Source organism: Melanostigma gelatinosum (genome assembly GCF_949748355.1).
Source record: "Melanostigma gelatinosum genome assembly, chromosome: 24".
Lineage (NCBI taxonomy): Eukaryota > Metazoa > Chordata > Actinopteri > Perciformes > Zoarcidae > Melanostigma > Melanostigma gelatinosum.
The window spans coordinates 11,231,758-11,257,017 of record NC_136657.1 but is presented as its reverse complement, the minus strand read 5'-3'; the positions used below and the strand labels follow the sequence as shown (position 1 = coordinate 11,257,017).

The 25,260-nt window shown below is 46.4% G+C and overlaps 1 protein-coding gene across 1 annotated transcript; it reads right to left on the bottom strand.

The window, feature by feature from the left end:
* Positions 1 to 1,995: 1,995 nt before the first annotated feature.
* LOC306797503 (BCL-6 corepressor-like) lies at positions 1,996 to 24,227 on the bottom strand (the record flags this gene model as incomplete). Its single annotated transcript, XM_079296868.1, has 12 exons — positions 1,996 to 3,266; positions 5,708 to 5,891; positions 7,132 to 7,209; positions 8,171 to 8,316; positions 9,087 to 9,253; positions 9,620 to 9,724; positions 14,008 to 14,333; positions 15,273 to 15,452; positions 15,685 to 16,083; positions 16,665 to 16,700; positions 16,755 to 16,863; positions 20,724 to 24,227. The coding sequence occupies 12 exons, from the start codon at positions 24,225 to 24,227 to the stop codon at positions 2,165 to 2,167; spliced, it is 6,336 nt and encodes a 2,111-aa protein (XP_079152994.1). The 3' UTR covers positions 1,996 to 2,164.
* Positions 24,228 to 25,260: the final 1,033 nt, after the last annotated feature.

Here is a 25,260-nt window from a genome sequence, read left to right as displayed (position 1 = left end):
TAGATACATACATATATATATGTATAGATACATATATATATGTATAGATACATACATATATATATCCATATATACACACACGCACGCACACACGCACAGTGTACACAGACGGCTATTCATCTTTCCCTTCACCAACATCAATAAATGATGGCTGCTCTCTCTCGCTGTTTAAATATTCATCGCAGGCGCTGCTCGTCTCGCTCGCTAAACAGCCAGACACACGCACGCGCGCACACACACACACACACACTTATGGAAAACACAAACAGGAAAAAGGCGAAGAAGAGAAAGGTTGCTTTGACTGAAAGTGTGTGTTTTCCACGGGGGGTGATGGTAGTGAAACCCAGCGCTCCATTTATCACGACTTAAAGGAACAGTCCATCATGTTGGGATGTTTCCCCAGAGTCCGATCCAGTAGGCAGACGCACCAGGACGCCTTATTTATTTTTTCTTCTGCTAGTCACACCAGCATGACGAGCTAGCATGCTAATCCCACCATGCGTTAATGCTACACGGGTAACAGAAAATTAGCTGAACAAAGTTCTCCGCCATCTGGTGATAGCAGTGTTCTTTCCCACGATGTGACAAGAGAAACAAGAATGTGAATTTAGCGGCTGGCTAGCTCGCATGCTAGCTTGCTAATCCCACCATGCTTTCATGCTACACGGGTAACAGAAAATTAGCCTAACAAAGTTGTAGCGCCATCAAGTTGTTTATTCGCTTCCAATATTTTTAGCCTATCAAAGGTCAGTAAGGCGAGAGTAGGCGGGACAAACTTTGGTTGAAAAAAGAACACATCCAAGACGTGGTTAGCCTAGCTAGCCTAAGAGATGCTAATGATTCGTTTTAGCTCTTGATTAGCAACTGTCTTTGCACTTTGCTACAAGCAGCTAGCATAAAACCAGACATGCTGCACAGTTGTAGCTGTGTCTTGATGTTGGTTAGCTACATAATGCTAAAATTTATTGCGAGCATAAAGAAGGGTATGCTAACAGTTTGAAGCTATTTGTTTGTGCTCAGTTAGCTTCAAAGGGGCTAGCTGAACATAGCTTCGATTAGGTACATTTATGAATAAGTTTCACAGCTTATATATAACCAGTGACCTTATTATTAATGATGAAAAATCAATCAATAATTAACACATGGTGACTGAAATAAAACAAATATGTAAAATTTATTTTCGTCCAGACTACTGCAGTTATATTTAAATGTAAATGTGCCTCATAATATTGATATTATTCACTGAATATTTAACAGTTTAGAGGTAGAGGAAATGAAATATTTTGATAATAAATGTCATGTTTCAGTAGTTCTAGTTTGAATTCAACAAGACAGTTTTGTTTTATTTTGTCGTTTAGAAATGACAAACTTAATTATTTTCTTCAATAAAAAGCAGAAAAAAGTGCATTTCTTTGTCTTATTTTGAAAATCTCAGGGATATTAGTATTCTGAGCGAGGATAAAGGTGGCGATGTCTTTTCACTCGCCCACATTTTATTATCCTGCCGTGTGTGTGTGTGTGAATGACTCATCTACCTCTGTGTGTGTGTGTGCGTGTAGTTGAACACACACACCGAGATAAAAGGGTGTGGGCGAGTGAGAGAGAGTGAGAGAGGAAACATGCAGCATGCATGAACAGAGTCTCACTCTGGTTCATATTAGAGGAAATAGTCTGTCCCAGTTTTTAGAGACGCATGAGTCACACACACACATACACACACGCGCGCACACACACAGTTAGGCTCTGAATAAAATACTAATGAGCGTTAAATTACACACCTATAAACACACACACATGTCTTCATGCATATTTAACACAGACTGGTACTCTGTGTGTGTATATATATATATATATATATATATATATATACACAGATATATGTCATGCCACCAAACACGACGTCCTGCTACATGCTAGATAATCTGCATAATGAGCTTGAGTCCAAACGACGTGTTCTTTACATTTATTGGACAATAAATAGTTCGGTGACCTGAATACAAAATGACAAACAAGGTAACAAACGTCGTATTTACACCAGACTCCATTTACAAAGAACTCATTTTAACAACAGTGACATCTGGACGCATATTCACAGTTTACACGTAGCACACGACACCGTCACGGTGTTTACTGAACTGGTTTCTGGACTCCCCTGGTTACACCATCATGACCTGGATTTGACCCGGACCCCCTTCCCGGCAGCCTTCCCCGGGTCTTTCTTTGTGTCTCTCTGGATGGTTCCCCCCCCAACTTTCAGCCCCAGGTCCCTGATGTGGACTCTGAGGTTGCCCAGGTTCCTCTGCCAGGCGGCGTCCATCTTTACGGTCTTGCCTCCGTGGGCGTCGGTGCTGCTGGTGGTGGTGGTGCCCCCCGCCCTCTTTACTCCCTGGCGTTCCCACGCGTTAGCGTCCGTAGCCGGGACGCTAACAGGGCTCGTGATCCCAGCGGTTTTACTTCGTAGACGTTGCGTCTCACAAACCGCGGCATCGACCGAAGGGCCTCGGTTCGTAGAGTCAGAAACCCCGCCGGTCGGTCGCCCTTGGTTCGGTCGCTTCCACGCGTTAGCATCTGCGGCGCCGGTTGCAGGATTAGCAGGGTTCTGTGGGTCCACTTTGGTGTCCGGGCTCCTGCTCCTTTGTCGCTTTGGTTCCCACGTGTTCGCACAAACCGCCGCCTCGGACTTAGCTCCTTGTTGTTGTTCCCTAGAGTCCATCTTAGAGTCCGAATTAGCAGAATTTGGGATCCAAGCGTTCTTACTTTGCTGTCTTTGCGGCTCCCACATGCTAGCGGTCGCTGTCACGTTTGGTTTTGCAGGAAGAGGAACCGCATTGTTTCTACTTCCTGGATGTTCCCACGTCCTAGCATTCATGTTGGTTTCCGAACATCCCAGATTCTTAATCAGTCCAGACTCTGCAGATCTGGCTTCTGGCGGTAATAACGGTGGGAAACGTTGCCCCGCCGGCGTCGGAGGCGGAGACGCCTCCAGCGAGTCCCAACGACTGTGCACGAACTCCAGAGAAGAGCCGAGCATGCCGGCGAGCTCCGGAGTGGCCTCGACCAGCTCCAGGGGGTCCCTGACGTCTGGCCTGAAGGAGGCCAGCTCCCGCTCGTCCGGACCCGTGAGGAGCTGCGACCGGCGGGCCTGCCGGTAGAACTCGTCCTCGCCGATGGACCGAACGTTGAGCTGAGGGAAGAGACGCCGGAAAGACCGAGACGTCATCCGGAGACGACCCAGGACGTCGGAGAGCAGGAGCCAGTTCCTGGGTCTGGAGGAGGAGACGGAGAAAGAGCGTTTTTACAGAGAAGAATTTCAAACTAAATGTCAGTTTTATAAATTGCATTTGTGTTCGATTACAAACGAAACGTTGAATTAAAGCTGAATTTGTTTTCCCATAAATGTCAAGAGGGAAGACGGAGAGGCGGCTTCTCTTTTATGGCTCCGGCTGCAGCCGAGGGGCTGCTATTGATTCACAACGTGTGTGTGTGTGTGTGTGTGTGTCAAGGGCATCAAGCTTAACACACACACACACACACACACACATGTTGCTGTTGGAATGTTAAACAAGCGAATGAAAAGCGTGAGAGAGTGTGTCGGAGCCCGGTGGCCTCATACACGGGAGGACCCATTAATACGACATCAGACACGAGGGGGAGGGGGGGGGGAGACGAAGTGGAAGCCAATTAGCCGCATCGCCACGGCGATGCGATCCTCGTTAACGACCTCTCCGTCTGTCCCCGTCTTTATCTCTCTCCCAGAGGATCTTTTTCCCTCCGTCCCTTTATACCACCTTAATTGGTGTGCCTGTGTGTGTGTGTGTGTGTGTGTGTGTGTCTGTTATTTTAATTAGACAATAAGTTGTTATAACAAAGCTGATTACACAGCTGGAGTCAGGTTCATGTGGTCCACAACCAAAAGGAGTTCAAAGTAACAACTAAAATAAAAAACTTTTGTCACGTTAAAGAGAATAGCTGGTCCACCTTAAAAAGGTCAGACCACCTTAAGAGACGGTATACAACCACAGAAGTGGACGTCGTCGTGGTGACGTCTCTCGTTGGTTTGTGGACGTTTTGAAGCCTCCAGTTCAACGTTTTGGGCGTCGCCATCTTGTTTTTTTTGCAACCAGTGAACAGGAAGTGACCATATTTGGACTGAGGATGAGTGACGTAGAGACGGCGTATACAGTCAGGGCCAGAAGTATTTGGACTATGACACAAGTTTTCTAATTTTGCTCATTTACACGACTCCGATGGATTTGAAACGAATCAGTCAACATGTGGTTGAAGACTATATTTGCAGTTGGTAGCTGGTCCTTGGAACTCTCAGCATGCGGACCAAAAAGGTGTCGATGCAAGTGAGGAGAACATGATTAGGTTAAAATAATTGGTGTGCCGTAGTGAAGAAAAAGCCTTCATAACATCTACTGAAGTCCAGACCACTCTGGAGGAGGTAGAACTCATTGTTAAAGGCTACAATCAAGAGACGGCTTCATGAATACAGGGTTCCCCACAAGGTGAGAACCTCTGGTAACACTGAAGAACAGGAAGGCCGATTAGAATTTAACAGAACACATCTGACAAAGACTGACCAGTTTGGGAACAAGATTCTTTGGAGAGATGAACCAAGAATAACTTGTACCAGAATGATGGAGGAGAGACGTGTGGAGAAGGAAAGGAACGGCTCATGATGCAAAGCATACCTCATCATCTGTCTAACATGGTGGAGGCAGTGCTTTGGATGGGCATGTGTGGCTGCCAATGGAACCGGGTCACTGGTGTTCATTGATGATGTCACAGCTGATAGAAGCAGCAGGATGAGTTCTGAGGTGTTTAAACTATCTGCTCAGATTCAGCCTCATGCTATAAAACCGATTGAACGGCGCCTCACAGTGCAGATGAATAACGACCTAAAACATACTGTGAACACAACACAAGAGCTTCTCAAGGCAAAGCAATGGAATATTCTTCAATGGCCAAGTCAGTCACCTGATCTCAACCCAAGTGAGCAGCTTTTCATTTACTGAAGGTAAAACTGAGGGCAGAATGACCCACAAACAGCAGCAGCTGAAGGAGGCTGCAGTGAAAGGTCTGGCAAAGCATCTCAAAGGAGGAAACTCACTGTTTGGTGATGTCTATGGAGCCAGACTTCAGGCAGTCATTGACTGCAAAGGATTTGCCTCCAAGTATTACAAATAATGATTATATTCACAATTATGTTAGTTTGTCCAATTACTTTTGAGCCTCTGAACATGTGATGACTGTGTAGAAGTGGCTGTAATTCATAAACAGTCAATGTGATTTTTAGTTGTATCCATTGAATTAAAGCTGAAAGTCTAAACTTCAACAACATATTGACTGATTCGTTTCAAATCCATTGGAGTTGTGTAAAGAGGCAAAATTTGAAAAATTGTGTCACAGTCCAAATACTTATGGCCCTGACTGTACGGCTCTGGTAGAGACCTGTCAATCAGCGTGTAGCCCCGCCCTAAAGCATCCCCTGCTTTATGGTCTGTGTGACTCTAAATGGACCATAATGTACTAAATGAACATCATGCTGTATTGAAGAAGACTTGAAACTAGAGATTGAGACATAAACTCATGTTTACAATGTTTACTGAGGGAATAAATCAAGAGAGAAGTAGAGTCATTTTCTATAGACTTCTATACAACCAGAGGAGTCGCCCCCTGGTGGACTGTATTGTGAACTCACCCCTGGGACAGAGACACCTGGATGTTGTAGCAGGGCAGCAGTGGTCGGTCAGACAACTCAAACTCAAACACCTCTCTCTGGGCTCGTTGCTCCTCATCCTCTTCCTCCTCTTCATCTTCCTCTTCCTCCTCTGGACCCGGAGGGTCAGCAAGAACGTTAAACAGTCCGACCTCGCTGGACGGTTCTGAGAACACAAAACATCAGGATGATCGTTATTGATGGACGACAATGTCCTTTAGTCCTAACTGGTCGAGCCATAGCTCTTTAGTCTTGATCAGCTCTTTGGATGCTAACTGGTTTAGTGGTAGTCCTTTGGATCCTAACTGATTTAGAGGTAGTTCTTTGGATTCTAACTGGTTTAGTGGTAGTTATTTGGATCCTAACTGGTTTAGAGGTAGTTCTTAAGATCCTAACTGGTTTAGAGGTAGTTCTTTGGATTCTAACTGGTTTAGTGGTAGTCCTTTGGATGCTAACTGGTTTAGAGGTAGTCCTTTGGATGCTAACTGGTTTAGAGGTAGTTCTTTGGATTCTAACTGGTTTAGTGGTAGTCCTTTGGATGCTAACTGGTTTAGAGGTAGTCCTTTGGATGCTAACTGGTTTAGAGGTAGTTATTTGGATCCTAACTGGTTTAGAGGTAGTTCTTTGGATTCTAACTGGTTTAGTGGTAGTCCTTTGGATGCTAACTGGTTTAGAGGTAGTTCTTTGGATCCTAACTGGTTTGGAGGTAGTCATTTGGATCCTAACTGGTTTAGAGGTGGTCCTTTGGATCCTAACTGGTTTGGAGGTAGTCATTTGGATGCTAACTGGTTTAGAGGTAGTTCTTTGGATCCTAACTGGTTTGGAGGTAGTCATTTGGATGCTAACTGGTTTAGAGGTAGTCCTTTGGATGCTAACTGGTTTAGAGGTAGTTATTTGGATCCTAACTGGTTTAGAGGTAGTTCTTTGGATTCTAACTGGTTTAGTGGTAGTCCTTTGGATGCTAACTGGTTTAGAGGTAGTTCATTGGATCCTAACTGGTTTAGAGGTAGTTCTTTGGATTCTAACTGGTTTAGTGGTAGTCCTTTGGATGCTAACTGGTTTAGAGGTAGTTCTTTGGATCCTAACTGGTTTGGAGGTAGTCATTTGGATCCTAACTGGTTTAGAGGTGGTCCTTTGGATCCTAACTGGTTTGGAGGTAGTCATTTGGATGCTAACTGGTTTGAGGTAGTTCTTTGGATCCTAACTGGTTTAGAGTTATTCCCTTTAGTCATGATTGTCTCTTTCCTCGTGTGTCCCTCGTTCTCTCAGGACCAGTTAAAACATATTTACTCCGTCTAACTTTTGTCTTTGGTTGTGGGTTCTCAAATCCTACTTCCTTTAATCCTCAACCATCGATCCTTTCCCAGCATTCCCAGTGTCCCGTGTGTGTTTGCGTGTAAACTAACCGCACACAGAGCTGCCGTAAAACTCCCAACAGATTCCCGGATCGCCCTCCGACCTTCCCTGGAGGTCGGACAGATAGTCTGCAGAAGAAGAGGGACGGAGTGTTAGCGGTCGATCAGAGAGCCGACCAATCAGAGAGGACGACGGCGGCGAGACGAGGAAACAAAAGGGACACACACACACACACACACACACAGAAGACGATGAGTGTTTGTGCTCAGTCGGTGCCGGCTTGTCGCCGCGGCGCCTGGCGCTGAGTAGACGGATGCTGGCAGGAGTGTGTGTTTGTGTGTGTGTGTGTGTGTGTGTGTGTGTGTGTGTGTGGCAGTAAGCTGTTCTGGGATTCAACAGCCAAGCCTCATTAAACCCCTCCGGAGAGAGAGAGAGAGAGAGAGAGAGAGAGAGAGAGAGAGAGAGAGAGAGAGAGAGAGAGAGGGGGTAAAAAGAGAGAGACGGGGGAGAACAAATACAGGCAGGGAATGGTAATCAGACAGGCTGCCGAGCGCACGCACGCACACACACACACACACGCGCACACGCACACGCACACGCGCACACACACACACACACACACACACACACACACACACTGACGCAGTGGCAGCTTCGCTTTCCTTCTCGTCGACTCCTCGGTCGCACTAAAACCGTTTTTATTCAATCTTTTATTCATATATTCAGTTTTTTTCCTCCCCCATTTTTTCTAATGTTAGCATGTTAGCATGCCAACACAAATGGTGGTAACCGTTTTTTAATTGTAAACGCTAAATGTGTCATACATCTAATGTTAGTTTGAAGGATTATAACTTTTTTTAAATGTTATTGTTCTGCCCTCATGTTAAAAATATTAATATTAGTTTTATCAGATTCTTTAATTTATTTGAGTTGTTGATTTCTTATCAGAATAAAGCTGCCACTCCAATTACGAATAAAGAAGACAATACAACATCAACGAATGATAATCTCTAAATTCTGTTTTTAATGAGAGATTTAATCTTTTAATCAATAAATTGTCTATAAATGACCAATTAAAGCCCCCCTTACCCTCCAGGAAGGTTTCCATGGCAGCGCTGTGGGTCATGTTGATTGGTCCTCGTCCAGAGTACGAGGTGAGGGTCGGGTCGGCGCCGCAGGCCAGCAGGAGGCGCACCACCTCCACGTGGTCGTTCTCCACGGCGTCGTGCAGCGGCCTGAAAATATAATGTGCATGATATTTAATAAAGGACACACACTATCGTCCTGTTATGTACGAGGGAGTATTGCAGGTAAAAACATTACTTGGTCGCTTCTAAAGTCGTGTTAATATGGAAATAAGCGAGACAAAGGTCCTAAAAGATACATAAAGACGTTTTCTTTCATATTCTAACTAAATACTCGTTTTAATTAATATATATTTTGCACTCTAACTCTTTTCTTGTACATTTTTTACTTTAATCTCAGAGAATTTCTGATTTATTTTTCACGCACGCATGTATAATTCATGATCTCAGATAATATTGAAGTGTTTTCTCTCTGAATATTATCAGCATTTCACCTGTTAAAAGTGAGGTTACAAATGTACTATGTTATATATAGTATAGTGTATAGTGTATATAGTATAGTATATACTATATACTATATATAATATGTATATACGGATAGATATATATGGATATATATAGATATTATATCAACATTTGGCGAGTGAAGATTCGTCGATATGCAGATGATGCAGTTATCTATACAGTAGCCGCCCCGTCTAAATAAAAATATAACTGCCTTTCACACACTTCAGTCATCAGTTTACTGATTAAAACAAACCTTCAATGTGCAAAAAAATCAAATCCAGATCCAATAGAATCCCTCTTACTGCTCCTCCAGCAAATACTACATCTGAACGGTCGTTACAAAGGTAAAACCCACATATCACATTCGACTTATTATATCCAGTAAACTGAACCAGTCATAAACCAACTCATACCTGGTCCCGTCCTGAGCGCCGCAGTTGACGTCGGCTCCGTTCTCCACCAGGTGGCGTACGATCTCCAGCCAGCCGCGGGCACAGGCCTCGTGCAGGGCGCAGTACCCGGCGTTGTCTCTGTGGTTGACGTCACAGATCCGCCGCTCCAGACAGTACAGCACCACCTCCTGGACACGACAGGACAAGTGGACCGCCAATGAGACCAAAACCAGAGAAAGTACTGAGGAACAAAGCAGCTAACTAGGATGCTACGAGCTACATCTGAATATTTACTGCTGACCCACTGAGCCAAAACTACAACCACAGACGACATCTTAAGGCAGCAATCTGTTCGATGCATCATTTCCTTTGTTGGAGGAGTGCAAGGCCTAGAATAACCCTAATTGTATCTTGAGAGGAACCCTCATTTTACCCTGAGAAGAACCTTCATTTTATCTTGAGAATAACCTTCATTTTACCCTGAGAAGAACCTTCATTTTATCTTGAGAAGGTAAAATGAGGGTTCTTCTCAGGAAGCGCTTGTGTAGCGTTACCTCGTATCCCAGGCTGGCGGCGCGCTGCAGCAGCGTCTCTCCGGCGTTTTTGTTCACGATGAGCCGGCGGACTTCGGGGGGCGCGGGGCGAGCGATGGGGGACACCTGTGTGTGTGTGTGTGTGTGTGTGTGTGCGAGAGAGGAAAGAGACATTTAAAGTGGTTAGCATGAGCTCAAGCATTGTTTTTATTACACTCACACAAAAAACACACACAGGCGCTCGCTGTGTTTCTACATTTATCACTGTCAGATGTTTTCTCTTAAACACACACACACACACACACACACACACAACCCCAGTTTTCTAGGCTCAGTCGAAAATAGCGCTGTCACCACCTCTGCTCTCACGACTCTGTCAGTTTGTGTGTGTGTGTGTGTGTGAGGGTGTATGTGTGAGAGAGTGTATGTGTGTGTGTGTGGTGGGGGGGGGGGGGGGGGGGGAGCCCGAGGCTGATAGCAGAAAGCTCAGGAAGAGGAGGATTTGTCTTAAAAGTAAAAACAGAATGAGGGAGAAACCAACGAGGATTCTCTCTCTCTCTCACTTCCTCGAGCTCGTCGTTGTTTCCAGACTTTGACTCTAATGTAGAAGAAGAAGCAGGATCAGGACCTTTAAGTCCTTTAAGGAACCTTAAGGAGTTCCACAAGGCTCCACTCTAGGTCCTCTGTTGTTTTCTTTATGAATAAAACTGTTCAGGGGTCAGTTTGCTTCTTGTTGGATGTTTGAATCCTAAGCACAGACTCTTTTATGTCTTTTGTTAGGGGGACAGGAGGTAGACCACAAGACGTAGACAAGGACAGGACGTAGGCAACGACGAGGACAGGACGTAGGAGGCGAGGACAGGACGTAGACATCGACAAGACGTAGACGACAACGAGGACAGGACGTAGGAGGCGAGGACAGGACGTAGGAGGCGAGGACAGGACGAAGAAGACAACAAGACGTAGACAAGGAGGACAGGACGTAGGAGACGAGGACAGGACGTAGGAGGTGAGGAAAAGACGTAGACATCAACAAGACGGAGACAACAACAAGGACAGGACGTAGGAGGCGAGGACAGGACGTAGGAGGCGAGGACAGGATGTAGACATCAACAAGACGGAGACAACGACAAGGACAGGACGTAAGAGGCGAGGACAGGACGTAGGAGGCGAGGACAGGACGTAGACGATGACAAGGACAGGACGTAGGAGGCGAGGACAGGATGAAGAAGACAACAAGACGTAGACAAGGAGGACAGGACGTAGGAGACGAGGACAGGACGTAGGAGGCGAGGACAGGATGTAGACATCAACAAGACGGAGACAACGACAAGGACAGGACGTAGGAGGTGAGGACAGGACGTAGAAGGCGAGGACAGGACGTAGACATCGACAAGACTTGGACATCGACAAGGACAGGACGTAGGAGGCGAGGAAAGGACGTAGGAGGCGAGGACAGAGTTTTGTTTGATGGTGGATGTTTGTTACATTCGTCCCCACATTTCCCAGCAGTGCCTTGCCCAGTGGCTCTGAGGCAGAAGGTGAACCAGATTCCAGATTTATAAAATAAACAGTAATGTTACATTCAAAACGGCCATTTTAATAAAGAAATACGTTCATTCTCTGGAGTTTTTATCTGTATATTTGCAGCCTTAAATTTTGATTTCTTGTATCTAAATCGAGTTTTATTTTTCTGAATTAAAGATGAAAATAATCCAGTTTTCATTCGTCTCTGAATCAGAAATCAGAGACGGATGAAAAGCTGCCGACGCCACGGCAACAGCCTCCACCGCTGAGCAGCCAGACTGTGCGTGTGTGTGTGTGTGTGTAATGTGTGCGCGCAGGCGTCTGTCAAACGAAGCCGCTCGCCGCCACGCATCGGCAAACAGGATGCGCGCTTTGCCCCGGAGGTGTGTGTGTGTAATGTGTGTGTGTGTGTGTTCTGGTGTGTGTGTTTTTTCGAGCGCACCAAACAAGGAGGAGGAGGGTCGAGCGAAAAAGAGAGAGAGTGTGTGTGTGTGTCTGTCCTCGCTGCCCTGAGGAAATCTCCAGCGCAGCAGCTGTCAAAACGGTACAAGCCACCGCCACACACACACACACACCAGAACACACACACACACACACCAGAACACACACACACACACACGTGGAGAATATTATTCTTCCTCCATAACCTTCAATCACTCCCTCCCTCGTTGGCCCGCCCGCTCTCTCTCTCTCATTCACTTTAATCTGCAGTGAATTGAATTGCACACACACACGCACGCACGCACGCACGCACGCACACACAACACACACTGTCCCTGCAGAGCTTTCCCAGCGAGCTGCAATCAGGACGATAATTGCAACGATTAACAAGAGAGAGAAGAAGAAAGACAGGAGGAACAGCAGAAGAAGAACCGATTGTGGTTTCTTATAAAAATGTGTTTGAGACCAAAAAAAGACGAAAGAACGAAATGTCTTGTCGTTTTAACGTGGACTCGTCTCGTTGTAGACGTTTTAACGTGGACTCGTCTCGTTGTAGACGTTTTAACGTGGACTCGTCTCGTTGTAGACGTTTTAACTTGGACTCGTCTCGTTGTCGTTTTAACTTGGACTCGTCTCGTTGTAGTCGTTTTAACTTGGACTCGTCTCGTTGTAGACGTTTTAACTTAGACTCGTCTCGTTGTAGACGTTTTAACGTGGACTCGTCTCGTTGTAGTCGTTTTAACTTGGACTCGTCTCGTTGTCGTTTTAACTTGGACTCGTCTCGTTGTAGACGTTTTAACGTGGACTCGTCTCGTTGTCGTTTTAACTTGGACTCGTCTCGTTGTCGTTTTAACTTGGACTCGTCTCGTTGTAGTCGTTTTAACTTGGACTCGTCTCGTTGTAGACGTTTTAACGTGGACTCGTCTCGTAGTAGACGTTTTAACGTGGACTCGTCTCGTTGTAGTCGTTTTAACTTGGACTCGTCTCGTTGTCGTTTTAACTTGGACTCGTCTCGTTGTAGACGTTTTAACTTGGACTCGTCTCGTTGTAGACGTTTTAACTTGGACTCGTCTCGTTGTAGACGTTTTAACTTGGACTCGTCTCGTTGTGGTTTTAACTTGGACTCGTCTCGTTGTAGTCGTTTTAACTTGGACTCGTCTCGTTGTAGACGTTTTAACTTGGACTCGTCTCGTTGTAGTCGTTTTAACTTGGACTCGTCTCGTTGTAGTCGTTTTAACTTGGACTCGTCTCGTAGTCGTTTTAACGTGGACTCGTCTCGTTGTAGTCGTTTTAACTTGGACTCGTCTCGTTGTAGACGTTTTAACTTGGACTCGTCTCGTTGTAGTCGTTTTAACTTGGACTCGTCTCGTTGTAGACGTTTTAACTTGGACTCGTCTCGTTGTAGACGTTTTAACTTGGACTCGTCTCGTTGTAGACGTTTTAACGTGGACTCGTCTCGTTGTAGACGTTTTAACTTGGACTCGTCTCGTTGTCGTTTTAACTTGGACTCGTCTCGTTGTCGTTTTAACTTGGACTCGTCTCGTTGTAGACATTTTAACGTGGACTCGTCTCGTTGTAGACGTTTTAACTTGGACTCGTCTCGTTGTAGTCATTTTAACTTGGACTCGTCTCGTTGTAGTCATTTTAACTTGGACTCGTCTCGTTGTCGTTTTAACTTGGACTCGTCTCGTTGTAGTCGTTTTAACTTGGACTCGTCTCGTTGTCGTTTTAACTTGGACTCGTCTCGTTGTAGACGTTTTAACGTGGACTCGTCTCGTTGTAGACGTTTTAACTTGGACTCGTCTCGTTGTGGTTTTAACTTGGACTCGTCTCGTTGTGGTTTTAACTTGGACTCGTCTCGTTGTAGTCGTTTTAACTTGGACTCGTCTCGTTGTCGTTTTAACTTGGACTCGTCTCGTTGTAGTCGTTTTAACGTGGACGCGTCTCGTTGTCGTTTTAACGTGGACTCGTCTCGTTGTAGTCGTTTTAACGTGGACTCGTCTCGTTGTAGTCGTTTTAACTTGGACTCGTCTCGTTGTCGTTTTAACTTGGACTCGTCTCGTTGTAGTCGTTTTAACGTGGACTCGTCTCGTTGTCGTTTTAACGTGGACTCGTCTCGTTGTAGTCGTTTTAACTTGGACTCGTCTCGTTGTGGTTTTAACTTGGTCTCGTTGTAGTCGTTTTAACGTGGACTCGCCTCGTTGTGGTTTTAACTTGGACTCGTCTCGTTGTCGTTTTAACGTGGACTCGTCTCGTTGTAGTCGTTTTAACTTGGACTCGTCTCGTTGTGGTTTTAACTTGGCCTCGTTGTAGTCGTTTTAACGTGGACTCGTCTCGGTGTCGTTTTAACTTGGACTTGTCTCCGTCTTGTGGACGTTTTAACTTGGACCCGTTTTCTTGCTATCAAGCTAAATGGCGAAAAACAAGCGCTACTCACGAACCTTTCCACTTGTGTCGTCGCTGCTACCTCCCCCGTCTCCCTCCTCCTCCCCCCCCGTCTCTCCTCCCGTGTGCTTCAGCTTGCAGGGACGCTTGCCCTTCGGCTTGTTGAGGTCGTCGTCATGGCAGCGGAAGGGATGGCGGTCAGGTGGCGAGGATAAGGAGGAAGGAAGAGGAGGTGAGGAAGGGAGGACACTGGAGACCCTGCGGCTCTCCCTCAGCTTCTGGTGCTTGTCCTGGATGCGGGAGGAGGCGAGGGAGGCGAAGGATGCGGGGGAAGGTTGCCGGGCGAGATGAGCAAGACAGGTGGGCAGGGCCATGTGGAAAACTGTAAGAAAACAAAATAAAGTTTTATTTGCACAGGCAATGCTATACATACCAGTTATTAGGGGTGGGGGAAAAATCGATACAGCATAGTATCGCGATATTTTGCGTGGTGATATTGTATCGATACACGGATGCCAAGTATCGATCTTTTATTGTATAAACTATTAAAAAAGAACTAGATGGTGCTGAGTTGTTTTCTGGTGAGGTCAGCAGAGGTGCCAGGTCAGCGTGATTGGTAGGAAGTTGGTCAAAACAAAGATGGAGACATCAGTGAAAGAAATCAGAAATGCACCGTCCGTGTTTAAATCAGACGTCTGGACTTATTTTGGATTTTTTAACAAGGAAGGGAAGAAGGCATGGATGTGACACTAGCCCCCTGGTGGACACTAGATAGAATGCAGCTTCAACACAAAGAGACTCATATGAGACTCAAACTGCAGCACTAAATAGTTTAATGTTCCACAAAGAATTCCAGAAACTCTTAATGCAGCTTCGTCCTTCTTCTTTTTTCAGAAATGTGGGCGTGTGCACGTATGTGCACGGCCTTCGTCTTAGCCAACAAATGAGCTTCTGTCCGTCCTTCAGCAGGGGACGAGTTAGATAATAAAAGAGAGAGAGAAAGAGAGAGACGGGGAACAAAAGGCTGAGTGGAGCAGCAGGCGGGCGAGTGAGGTAGCAGATGATGGGGGAGGGGAGGAGAAAGAGACACAGATGTTTAAAACACGACTGGATTCACACGTAGCGAAGGTGTGTGTTTGAAGAGTGGCATCATCGTTATCTTTGGATTCCTGGCCACGCCCCCTTCCGCCACTCTAATGCTGAGTTTGATTATGTCACAGAAAAACGATACATTTTACGTTACCATGGTAACGGGTTTCCTTTCAGTTTTAAATGATAGAAGCAGCCGTTTAAAACAACATGTAGTAATCTATTACTTCACCTCTCGGGTCGTCGTCCCTCCTCACAGACGCGGGGTCACGCCAGCCTCCGTTGACCTCTGACCTCACCCTGCCGGAGGGCAGCCATTGGCCGAGCTCCCCGGGGAGGCGGGGCTTGTTGAGACGGAGGCCGTTGAGCTCGATGCAGACCTTCAGCCTCCTCACGTCCTCCGGGGTCGAGGCTGTGACAGAGAACAGTTTAACGGGTCTTTAGAAGGAACTCTAGGGGACCCAGTAAAGAACCCTGTGGAACACCGGAGTACCTTCAAATGCCCTAAAATGTGTACAACTGAAGCTAAAAGGTCAATAAACCATTATGATTGATAAAAGTATTGTGAATATGTATGTATTAGTATTATAAAGAATTGTTGATGATGTTATTGATTATTTCTATAAGTTCTAAGGGACTCTTACCGCCGGCGAACTTGGTTTTCTTGTTGGGGTTTCCCGTGGTCTCCTCCTCCCTGTCCTCCTCCGCCCTCCCTCTCCTCCTGCTGCTGATGCTGCTCTGGTGGAACGGCTCAAGGCTGAAGAGACTCCTCCGGTTCATTGTCGCTGTGTCGGGTCTCGAACCTCCGGGTGCCGGCGTGGTGGTCGTCGTGGAGACACGTCCCTGAAACAGGCCTCTGGACAGAAACCGTTGTTGTTGTTGTTGATGTTGTTGTTGTGAGATAAAACTCCTCTCCTCTTTCTTCTTCTCCTCCTGCACATCTCCTCCTCCTCCTTCTTCTTCTCTGCTCTTCTTCTTCTGCTCCTCTGAGCCGACGGGGTGGTCGTCGGCACGGTGAACCAGCGGCAGGACGGGGAGGAAAACTGCAGAGAGTTTCATGTTAATGTGACGGAGGTCACATTTATTCTCTATACACCAACTTTTTAATTAAACTAATTATGGATTATTTTCTCCATTTAGCCATTTATTCCCTGTTTGGTTTGTAAAAATAGTGAAAATAATTGTGAGAAATGATGTCAAAATTACCCAAAGTGACACTTTGTTTAGTCCAAACTTCAACATTATTACTGAAGCATTAACACAATTAACATTACCATGAATACATTAACATTATTAATCATATAATAGCATTATGTTTTGCCATTAATTAACTTCCATACTTTCCAGCCCTGGTTTCACACTGAGAAACCAAGAGGAAAGGTGTGTGCGTGTGTTAGTGTGTGTTAGTGCGTGTGTGTGTGTGTGTGTGTGTGTGTGTGTTAGTGTGTGAGTGTGTGTTAGTGCGTGTGTGTGTAATGAAGGCAGCGGTTCGTTCGGCTTAAAGTGAGCAAAGTGCATCAAGAGTTCAACTGTGGGAACAAAAAGTGTGTGTGTGTGTCTGTGTGTCTGTGTGTGTGTGTGTGTGTGCACGTCGTCCTGCAGAGCTCTCTGGGAATCCTCTTACCTCTCGGTGCCTCGGCGGCAGCTGCAGAGGGATTTCTTCCTCCTCCCTCTTCCTCCCTCCCCTCCTCCCTCCCTCTGTCTCCCCTCTGGCCGTCTGCCAGCTCCGTCTCCTCTGTCCACCCTTCTTCCTCTTCCTCCTCTTCCTCTCTTCCTCCCTCCTTCTCCTTCAGCTCGAGCTCAGAGAAGCGCAGCATCGCCCGCTGAGAGAGGGAAGATAAGAACATCAGAGACGGAAAACATTTACTTTACATTCAAACTTCAATCAACCAATCAGCTCCTCACACAGGTGTGTCAACAGCCTCCCTTTACTGTACGCTTTACTTCCATCTTAACTCATGTTCACAACTGAGAAAAGGGAAATGTGCCTCCTTTAGGAAATAATTCCAAAAGAAGCGTTGCCAGAAAATTGTCCAATAACAGACGTCGCCATCTTGGTTTCTGACCTTCACATCTTAGTTTCTGACCGTCACATCTTGGTTTCTGACCGTCGCCATCTTGGTTTCTGACCGTCACATCTTGGTTTCTGACCTTGGTTTCTGACCGTCACCATCTTGGTTTCTGACCGTCGCCATCTTGGTTTCTGACCGTCACATCTTGGTTTCTGACCTTGGTTTCTGACCGTCGCCATCTTGGTTTCTGACCGTCACATCTTGGTTTCTGATCTTGGTTTCTGACCGTCACATCTTGGTTTCTGATCTTGGTTTCTGACCGTCACCATCTTGGTTTCTGACCGTCACATCTTGGTTTCTGATCTTGGTTTCTGACCGTCACATCTTGGTTTCTGATCGTCACCATCTTGGTTTCTGATCGTCACATCTTGGTTTCTGACCGTCGCCATCTTGGTTTCTGACCGTCGCCATCTTAGTTTCTGACCGTCGCCATCTTGGTTTCTGACCGTCGCCATCTTGGTTTCTGACCGTCGCCATCTTGGTTTCTGACCGTCGCCATCTTGGTTTCTGACCGTCGCCATCTTGGTTTCTGACCGTCGCCATCTTGGTTTCTGACCGTCGCCATCTTGGTTTCTGACCATCACACTTCTGACCATCACATCTTGGTTTCTGACCGTCACACCTTGGTTTCTGACCGTCACCATCTTGGTTTCTGACCGTCACATCTTGGTTTCTGACCGTCACATCTTGGTTTCTGACCGTCGCTATCTTGGTTTCTGACCGTCGCCATCTTGGTTTCTGACCGTCGCATCTTGGTTTCTGACCATCACATCTTGGTTTCTGACCGTCACACCTTGGTTTCTGACCATCACCATCTTGGTTTCTGACCGTCACATCTTGGTTTCTGACCGTCACATCTTGGTTTCTGACCGTCGCTATCTTTGTTTCTGACCGTCGCCATCTTGGTTTCTGACAGTCACATCTTGGTTTCTGACCGTCACATCTTGGTTTCTGACCGTCGCCATCTTGGTTTCTGACAGTCACATCTTGGTTTCTGACCGTCACCATCTTGTTTTTTTTGTAATCAGAAGTAACACAAGAGGGTGGCACTAAGTACATCCGAACACTAAATAGGACATCTTTAGGCGACCGTTCCTGCAGCCCTTGACAGGCTTCACTTTTTTAGAACTGAAGGTTGCCACGTGTGTCCAAAACTTTAGCCTTTGACCAAATATCTGCAACATCGCTGGTTGATATTTGGGGGGTTTGTTCTGTTTTTGGTCCACATCAGCATCATAACAGCAGCTGTTTGTGACCCGAAGCTGCTTTAAAGGGAGAAATAAAACTCAGCGCTTCCTGTCTGATGTTTCTTAAACTGAAAAAGACAGACACGAACATCTCAGGGTGTTCAACCAAACCTCGTAAACGTTGGTAACCGGCTGACAGGCCAGTATTTCCTCGCTCACCTCACTTTGCCCCGAACCACAAACCCATTTTAAAAATGAATGGCCCGTGAAACGATCTACAAATCCATCTGACGGCGGCGCCCCGAGGCAGCAGCGCCCCCCCCCCCCCCCCCCGCCATCATCATCCCCCCGAGGAAACACGAATGACCGAGCTCAAAGACTTCCAGAGGGAATTAACAGCCTGACAGCTGACAGAGATGACTCATACACAACACAGCTGATGTTTTCAACAAGGGGAATAAATATCTGCTGTCTCACCAACAACGACGTCTTCCCCTGATCATCTGTGGACGTTATATCACAACAAGACTCCAATATATAAATACTAAGACGTCCAATTTTCTAAAAACCTGTCTGGATCCATTAACAATGCAAACCACAAGCAAAGCAGACAAACTACTGTCGATTCTAAAAAGTGAAATCTACCCAAGACCCAAGTCATTGTAGGTAAATAATACAAATAATTACAGAGCTGGGGGGGGGGGGGTTAACATCACAAGAAAAGAAAATCATTTACGATTCTTTAAGATTAAAGTCGTACATTTATGAGAAAAAACTCACCTATATACATTAAAAAAACGTGAATATTCAGAAGATTAAAGTCGTAAATATACAAGAATAAATCTCACAGTTTTACGAAGGAAAGACTGCATCTTCTCTGAGATGGATGCCACTGAATGCTTGACTCGTTTTGTTTTGGTCTAGTTCTCACCACAAAGAGAAGCCGTTTGATGGGAAATGTAGTTCATTATTTAGTTTTTCTGATTCAAACACAAACCAGCTTCTATTAGAGGAGGATCCCATTAAAATAACTACTTTCCGTCCTCCTCCGTTGGTGATGGAGGACGAGGAGGAAGGAGGAGAGATTTAATTTGAGTTGAAGGAGGGATCCCGAGGGAACGAGGAGGTGAAGAGAAGGAAGCGGCGAACAGAGAGGCAGAGAAACAAAAATAGAGCAAAATGTTGAGAGAGATGAAAGAAAAACAGGAGAGAAGAAGAAAAGATGAATACGTAAAGACAGTTTGTGTCCTTTATCTTTGGGGGAGAAACCAGCAGGATAAGAGTCGCCTGAGGCCACATACATCCGGTGCGTTATCCTAACCCGAACTCGGCACGACCCCAAAACACTCGTGGCCGGAAAAACAAGCAGAGAAAAAGAAAGGAGTGACGGAGGAAGTGAAAGAGAAGGCAAATCACCTCCTTATACCTGAGGATTATTCACTACATCTGCACTACGTTTACTGTGATTTGATAGTAATGAGTTACTTTACGAAGAGCTGCTGTTCGATGGAGTCTGGGTCCAGTTTCATTCATGCATTCACGTCACTAATTTGCAGTAAACTTAACACAATAAACACGTAATTTCAGGTGGTATCTCATTACTTGACATAGTAAATGTAATGATATTACCGACATCCTGTTAGCAACACGTTATATTACTTTATTACGGCTATAAGTAGTATAATTACACCAGCTCCTTTTCATTTAGGATCACGTTCCCAGTTGGCAAAACACCCGGATTCATCAAACATCTTCAGTATATGGGACAATTCCAATATTTTATCATTGAGAAATGACTTCTTAGATTACAGAACGATCATGTTTAGGGTTCATAAAAAGGGTGAACATGTATTAACCTCCATCAACGACCCACTACTTCCTGCGTTGACACTGAAGTTCGGCGCTGGTTGTGGATTGTAGGGTTTTTAAAAACATCTGATATCATCCTAAACCCTCAGGATACTGGACTACTCTGATACCACCACCAAACTCCTGGAAATCCTCCTCAGAATACAAACGCTGTGTTGCACTCCTCCTATCAGAACCTTTTTTACACCTTCTCCAACTTCCAAGCACCTTCTTCAATCTCCACCAAACAGAATTTGGTCTTGGGAAGCCGGTGAGGGATCATATCCTTTGACTTTAGTGCTGGAAACATCTGCTGAAACTATGTCAAAACACTTGATTCTTACAATCCCCAAAAAACAGGAAAAGCCAAAGATGATGTGAAACCTTTTTTTTTTCCTTTACTCTTTGTCGGACTAAAGACTATAATTCTGAAGGGAACCAAAAGGAACCACTACAATGTTGAGGTCACAGTATGAATGACAAGAACTAGATTTGCCCGTCTCACCAGATTATCACCGTTTCATCGACAAACGAAGGGATGACGAAAGAAAAAAGAGAATCTTAGGTGGATCTTACCTGAAGTGCTTTCTGCTCTCTGCTCAGCTTGCTGGAGTCGGCGTAGAGCTCCGTGGTCACGCATTTGATCCGGTCGCCCACGTAGCCGGACGAGTTGGCGATGCGTTTGGTGAGGCCGGACTGTCGGCCCTTGCCGCAGCAAGAGTCCTCATCCTCGTCTTCCAGGGGATCCAAGCTGTCCTGGATGTCGTCCTTTTCGTCTCCGCAGCTCTCTCTTTTGGGCTCTGCCTCGTCGCACTTTAGGTCTTTGTTAACCAGCGGTTCTTGAATCAAGCCTCCATTGGTAGGATTTCCAGGTGAAAGATGCCGACAGGTTGGGCTCAGAGGAAAACTGTTTCCACATGTGAGGACCCTGGGATTGCTATGTGCACAGGTTTGGTTATTTCCAAAAGACTGGCCTATAGAGAGGCTATGTCCACAACTAAAGCGGTTCTTTCCGCATGCAGGAGCCCTGATGTTTCCACAAACTGGGCGCACAGCATTGTGGTTTTCGCATTTTGTAAATCTGGAATTGATGTTCCCAGAGTTCGGAGACAAAGGGTTGCATCTTCCATGAGTTGGGCCGCTGAATATTCTGGGTTCACAAGTCGGAGCCCTCGGAGCCAGATTCCTGCAACATGGGCCCACAAAGCCTCCATTTACATCTCCACTGCTACATGGGGGCGTTCTTGGGTTGTTGTAAACACACAGTGGGACCCTGGCGTTCATAACCCTGGGATTAAAACTCCTGCATGCTGGGACCTGGGGACTAAAATCTCTACTTGCTGGTCCCTTACTGCTGCAGACTGGACTGTCTGGATTACAGCTGCCCCCATAAGCCGGACTCTTCGGACTGGTGACTGCAAACACTGCTCCCATGATGTTGCTGGAATTGTTGTTGTCACAAGGATCCAATGAGTTCCCATCTTTGGAAGGGCTTTGCTGAGGGCTTACATTTTGATTGGCTGAGGCCTCTGACTTAACTTCATTGCTAGCACTCTCAACTCCATTAGTCCGACCACTAATGTCACCAGTTATCAAGTCACAACCAGAGGCTCCAGTTTTACATTTTCTAGAAAATTGCTGTGGAGAAGTTCGGGCACAGCGCATCGTCTGCTCCTCCGGGATGTCTGGGAATGGACTAAGTGGCTCCTCCATTTCCGGGATGTCTTCTGGGGTCTCCTCACTGGGAAGAGGAGGTAAAGAAGTCTTGTGATGAGGGGGTTGTGGTTGGGAGGTGTCGGGTAGTAAGTCTTGCCTCTGCTCTCCAGCCTGGCTGTGGGAGGATTTTGGAGGCTCACTTTCTTGGATGTGGTTACCGCCATGCTTAGAGGAATCGTCTCTTTTGGTAGATAAGGAGCTGTGATTATTAGTGTTCAATTCATCATCTTCCTCATCACGCACCAGGTCAATACAAATCACATCCTCTCTGGTAGAAGTGAGGCTTTTGCCTGAAGCCTTTATGGTTTGGTTTGTGGACTTGTCTCCCTCAATGTCACTCTTTTGGGAGCAATCAGCATCCGGCTTTTCCTGGTTCCTGTACAGTTCTACGTTCCAGGTTTTGTCCTGGTTCTCAATTTGGTCAAGACCTGCGTGGGAGGAAACAGGTGGAGGGGGTATCCCTCGGGAATTCTGGTATGTCATGAAGTCACCCTGGTTTGGATGTACCTGATATGGAAGTCCATGTTTTGGTGCAATGCAAGCTGGATAAAAGCTGCTGTTGCTAAGCAAAGCTGGGTGGGTATAGACGGGCCCTTTGCCTGGTATGGCCATGCGTTGCAAGGACATATTCTCAGCAACCGAGTATGGGATGTAGCGGTTCGTGTAACCTAAACCAGGAGGGAGGTAGGAGTCACCATAGATTGGACCGGAGGAGTTTCCATTTCCCACACGAGATTGTTGTTGCTGAGGATGAGGTTGGCTCTCTGGAGCGTCTGGCTTAGCAGGAGTTGTAGTATGTTTCCCAGTCTCTCCTTTACACTTTGGATTCTCCAAATCACTAGCAGGGACTCGTGGCCATTCAACTTTGGCCTTTAGGGAGGGAGATGATGCAGACGGTCGTCCCGCTGAGGCAGGGCTGGGGATACTGGTGACCTCAACCGTCTTGGAGCCAGGTGAGTTTTGAGAAATATTGTCTACACTCTTGTTTTTCATAATTTGGGAGCCTCTGTTGTGCTGTGCAGAGCTGACAGCTGGGGAAGGACCAGGAACAACCCAAGGGGAGGCCACAGTGCTGATAACTTCAGGACGATCTGGAGTCTTTGCTGTACCCACCGTAACGGGTGGGTTCTGGTAATGAGATGGTGGCAAATACCCTAACTTGGCCAGAGCATCTAATTTAGATGGGAATCCATTTGAGAATTTTTCCAACTCTTTGGCAGACAGATTCAATGTTTTGTCCCTGGGGGTTTTGGCAGACTTTTGAGGTACAGCTTTGTCCAGTGATGTCTTTGCAGGTGAAATCTCTGCAGTACTGCGGTCTGAGCTGGAATCTTTGGTTTTGTTGCTGCCTGAAGTGGCCATGTAAAAGGGGTGAGACACTGACAGTGAGGTTGAGGATGTCCTTCTGTAAAGGGACTTCTGGAGGTCTGTAGTGGTGTTGTTGAGGGTTTGGGGAACTGAGCATGGGGGATGGGTAACTGGGGGTGACTCTAAGGCAGCAGTGTTAGCTGAACTGCTAACAGGGCCACCACTACTTCCACCACTGCTGCTGCTCATCGTGCTCTTGGTGGAAGTAGGTTGACTGGACTTTGCGCCACTGCTACTGCTGCCATGTTGTCGCTCCGTATGATGAACAGCTTGAGGCTCCTGGTGGATCTGTGGACTGGTGCTGAAGGCAGAGGGTTCCTGATGCACCTGAGGACCGAGGCCTTGTAAGGCCTTGTCCTGGCAGTGGGGCAGCGGTGACAGGACGGCAGGAGACGGAGTTGCAGTAGGGATTCTGATCAGAGGGCCCAGCGGGGAGGAGATATGGGCCGGGTCATAATGAGGCAGGTAGAAAAGTCTGTCCACCCCAGGTGTGCTGCTTCCTGCCCCAGCAGCACATAGAGATTGGTATGCCAGCTGCTGGTAGAGGAAGGGCGATGGCTGGGACAGGAATGAGGCCTTGTACGCCATGTCCAGGAAGGGGTACATTGTTACATCAGCATAAGGGCTGACCCAGGGCAATCTCAGGAAGCCGCCAGCACCATTCAGACCCAGTTCTGACTGCTTGTCGTTGGATAAGACTCGGCGGTCCAGCCCCAGACCGTCTCCTCCTGCACCAGGAATAATCAGGGGTTTCTGCAACCCTGGTTGTGGGCTCTTATAGAGTCCAACATATCCATTCGCAGATTTCTGACCATCCAACAGGGTCACACCTGGTTTGTAGAGGAGGTCATAGCCAAGCGGGAGAGAAGGGCCGGCCTCCTGGGGCTTTTCGGCAGAGAGAGGATGAATGCCGGGATAGAAGATTCCTGCGTGGGGGCGGTAGTTTTCTCCCACCAGAGCATTGCGGTCGATGCTGAGGGCAGCTAGCGGGTTCATCCTGTAAGATGCGCTGGCATCCACCTGCAACATGGAGAGGAGAGTCGAAATAAGAAACCAAACTGGAGGATAACAGTATTCCCAAGTAGGATACACTTCCATGTTCATTACAGCAGAAACTGCTTTCTGATTTAAAGTAGTTAAAACATTTTGAATACTTTGCATTCATTTACACCAAAAGTATTGACGTTTGCTCGATCAACAAGCACATTTTCTTCATTTTATTGAAGGATTTCTTCCTCTTTGACAGGAAGAAGGACTAAGTGTTAGACACTGTCTCTGCCGTGTGGATTTAGTTCAGTAAAATCTCTGAATTAAACCGTTGAGTGTTACATGGCCTTTCACGGACAAACAGGAATGAAAATTATCTCAAATACAGGACGTGATTTCATTTTTCCTTTCATGGAGAAAAATAAGAGAAGCCTTTTCTTTTCTTTGTATTCCTGGATGACATATGACGCTGTGAGCTACTCTTTCACTCTCCCTCGACAGATCCAGGAAATAAAAGAGGGGAGGCGTGAGATAAACAAAGAGAGGGCGAGAGACAAAGGGAAAGCACAGCAGTAAGAGAGAGAGAGACTCTGGGAGAGCAATACTGAAGGAAAAAAAAGAACAGCCTAATTGAATTTCCTGTCACACGGCGTCGTGAACCATCTCTGATTGGCTATCAGCCGCAGGGCCATTCGGAAATTATCCAGACAGCTGGGTGGCCGCCTGAGATGTGGAGCGAGCAGAGAGATCCTTCACTCGCTCGGCTTTACAGGGTACCAAAAAAAGAAAAGAAAACGGAATGTGGCTGAAGGAAAATTAAAGTTGGATATTTGGGAATTAATGGAAAAGCAGTTTTTTTTGTTTTTTTTCAATGATATTTTCTCCAATTACTTTTTAAAAAGAGAAAACAAAATAACTGCCTGTAACCGCTACGTCTCGTGGCGCTACGTCTCGTGGCGCTACGTCTCGTGGCGCTACGTCTCGTGGCGCTACGGCTCGTGGCGCTACGTCTCGTGGCGCTACGTCTCGTGGCGTTGAGCTA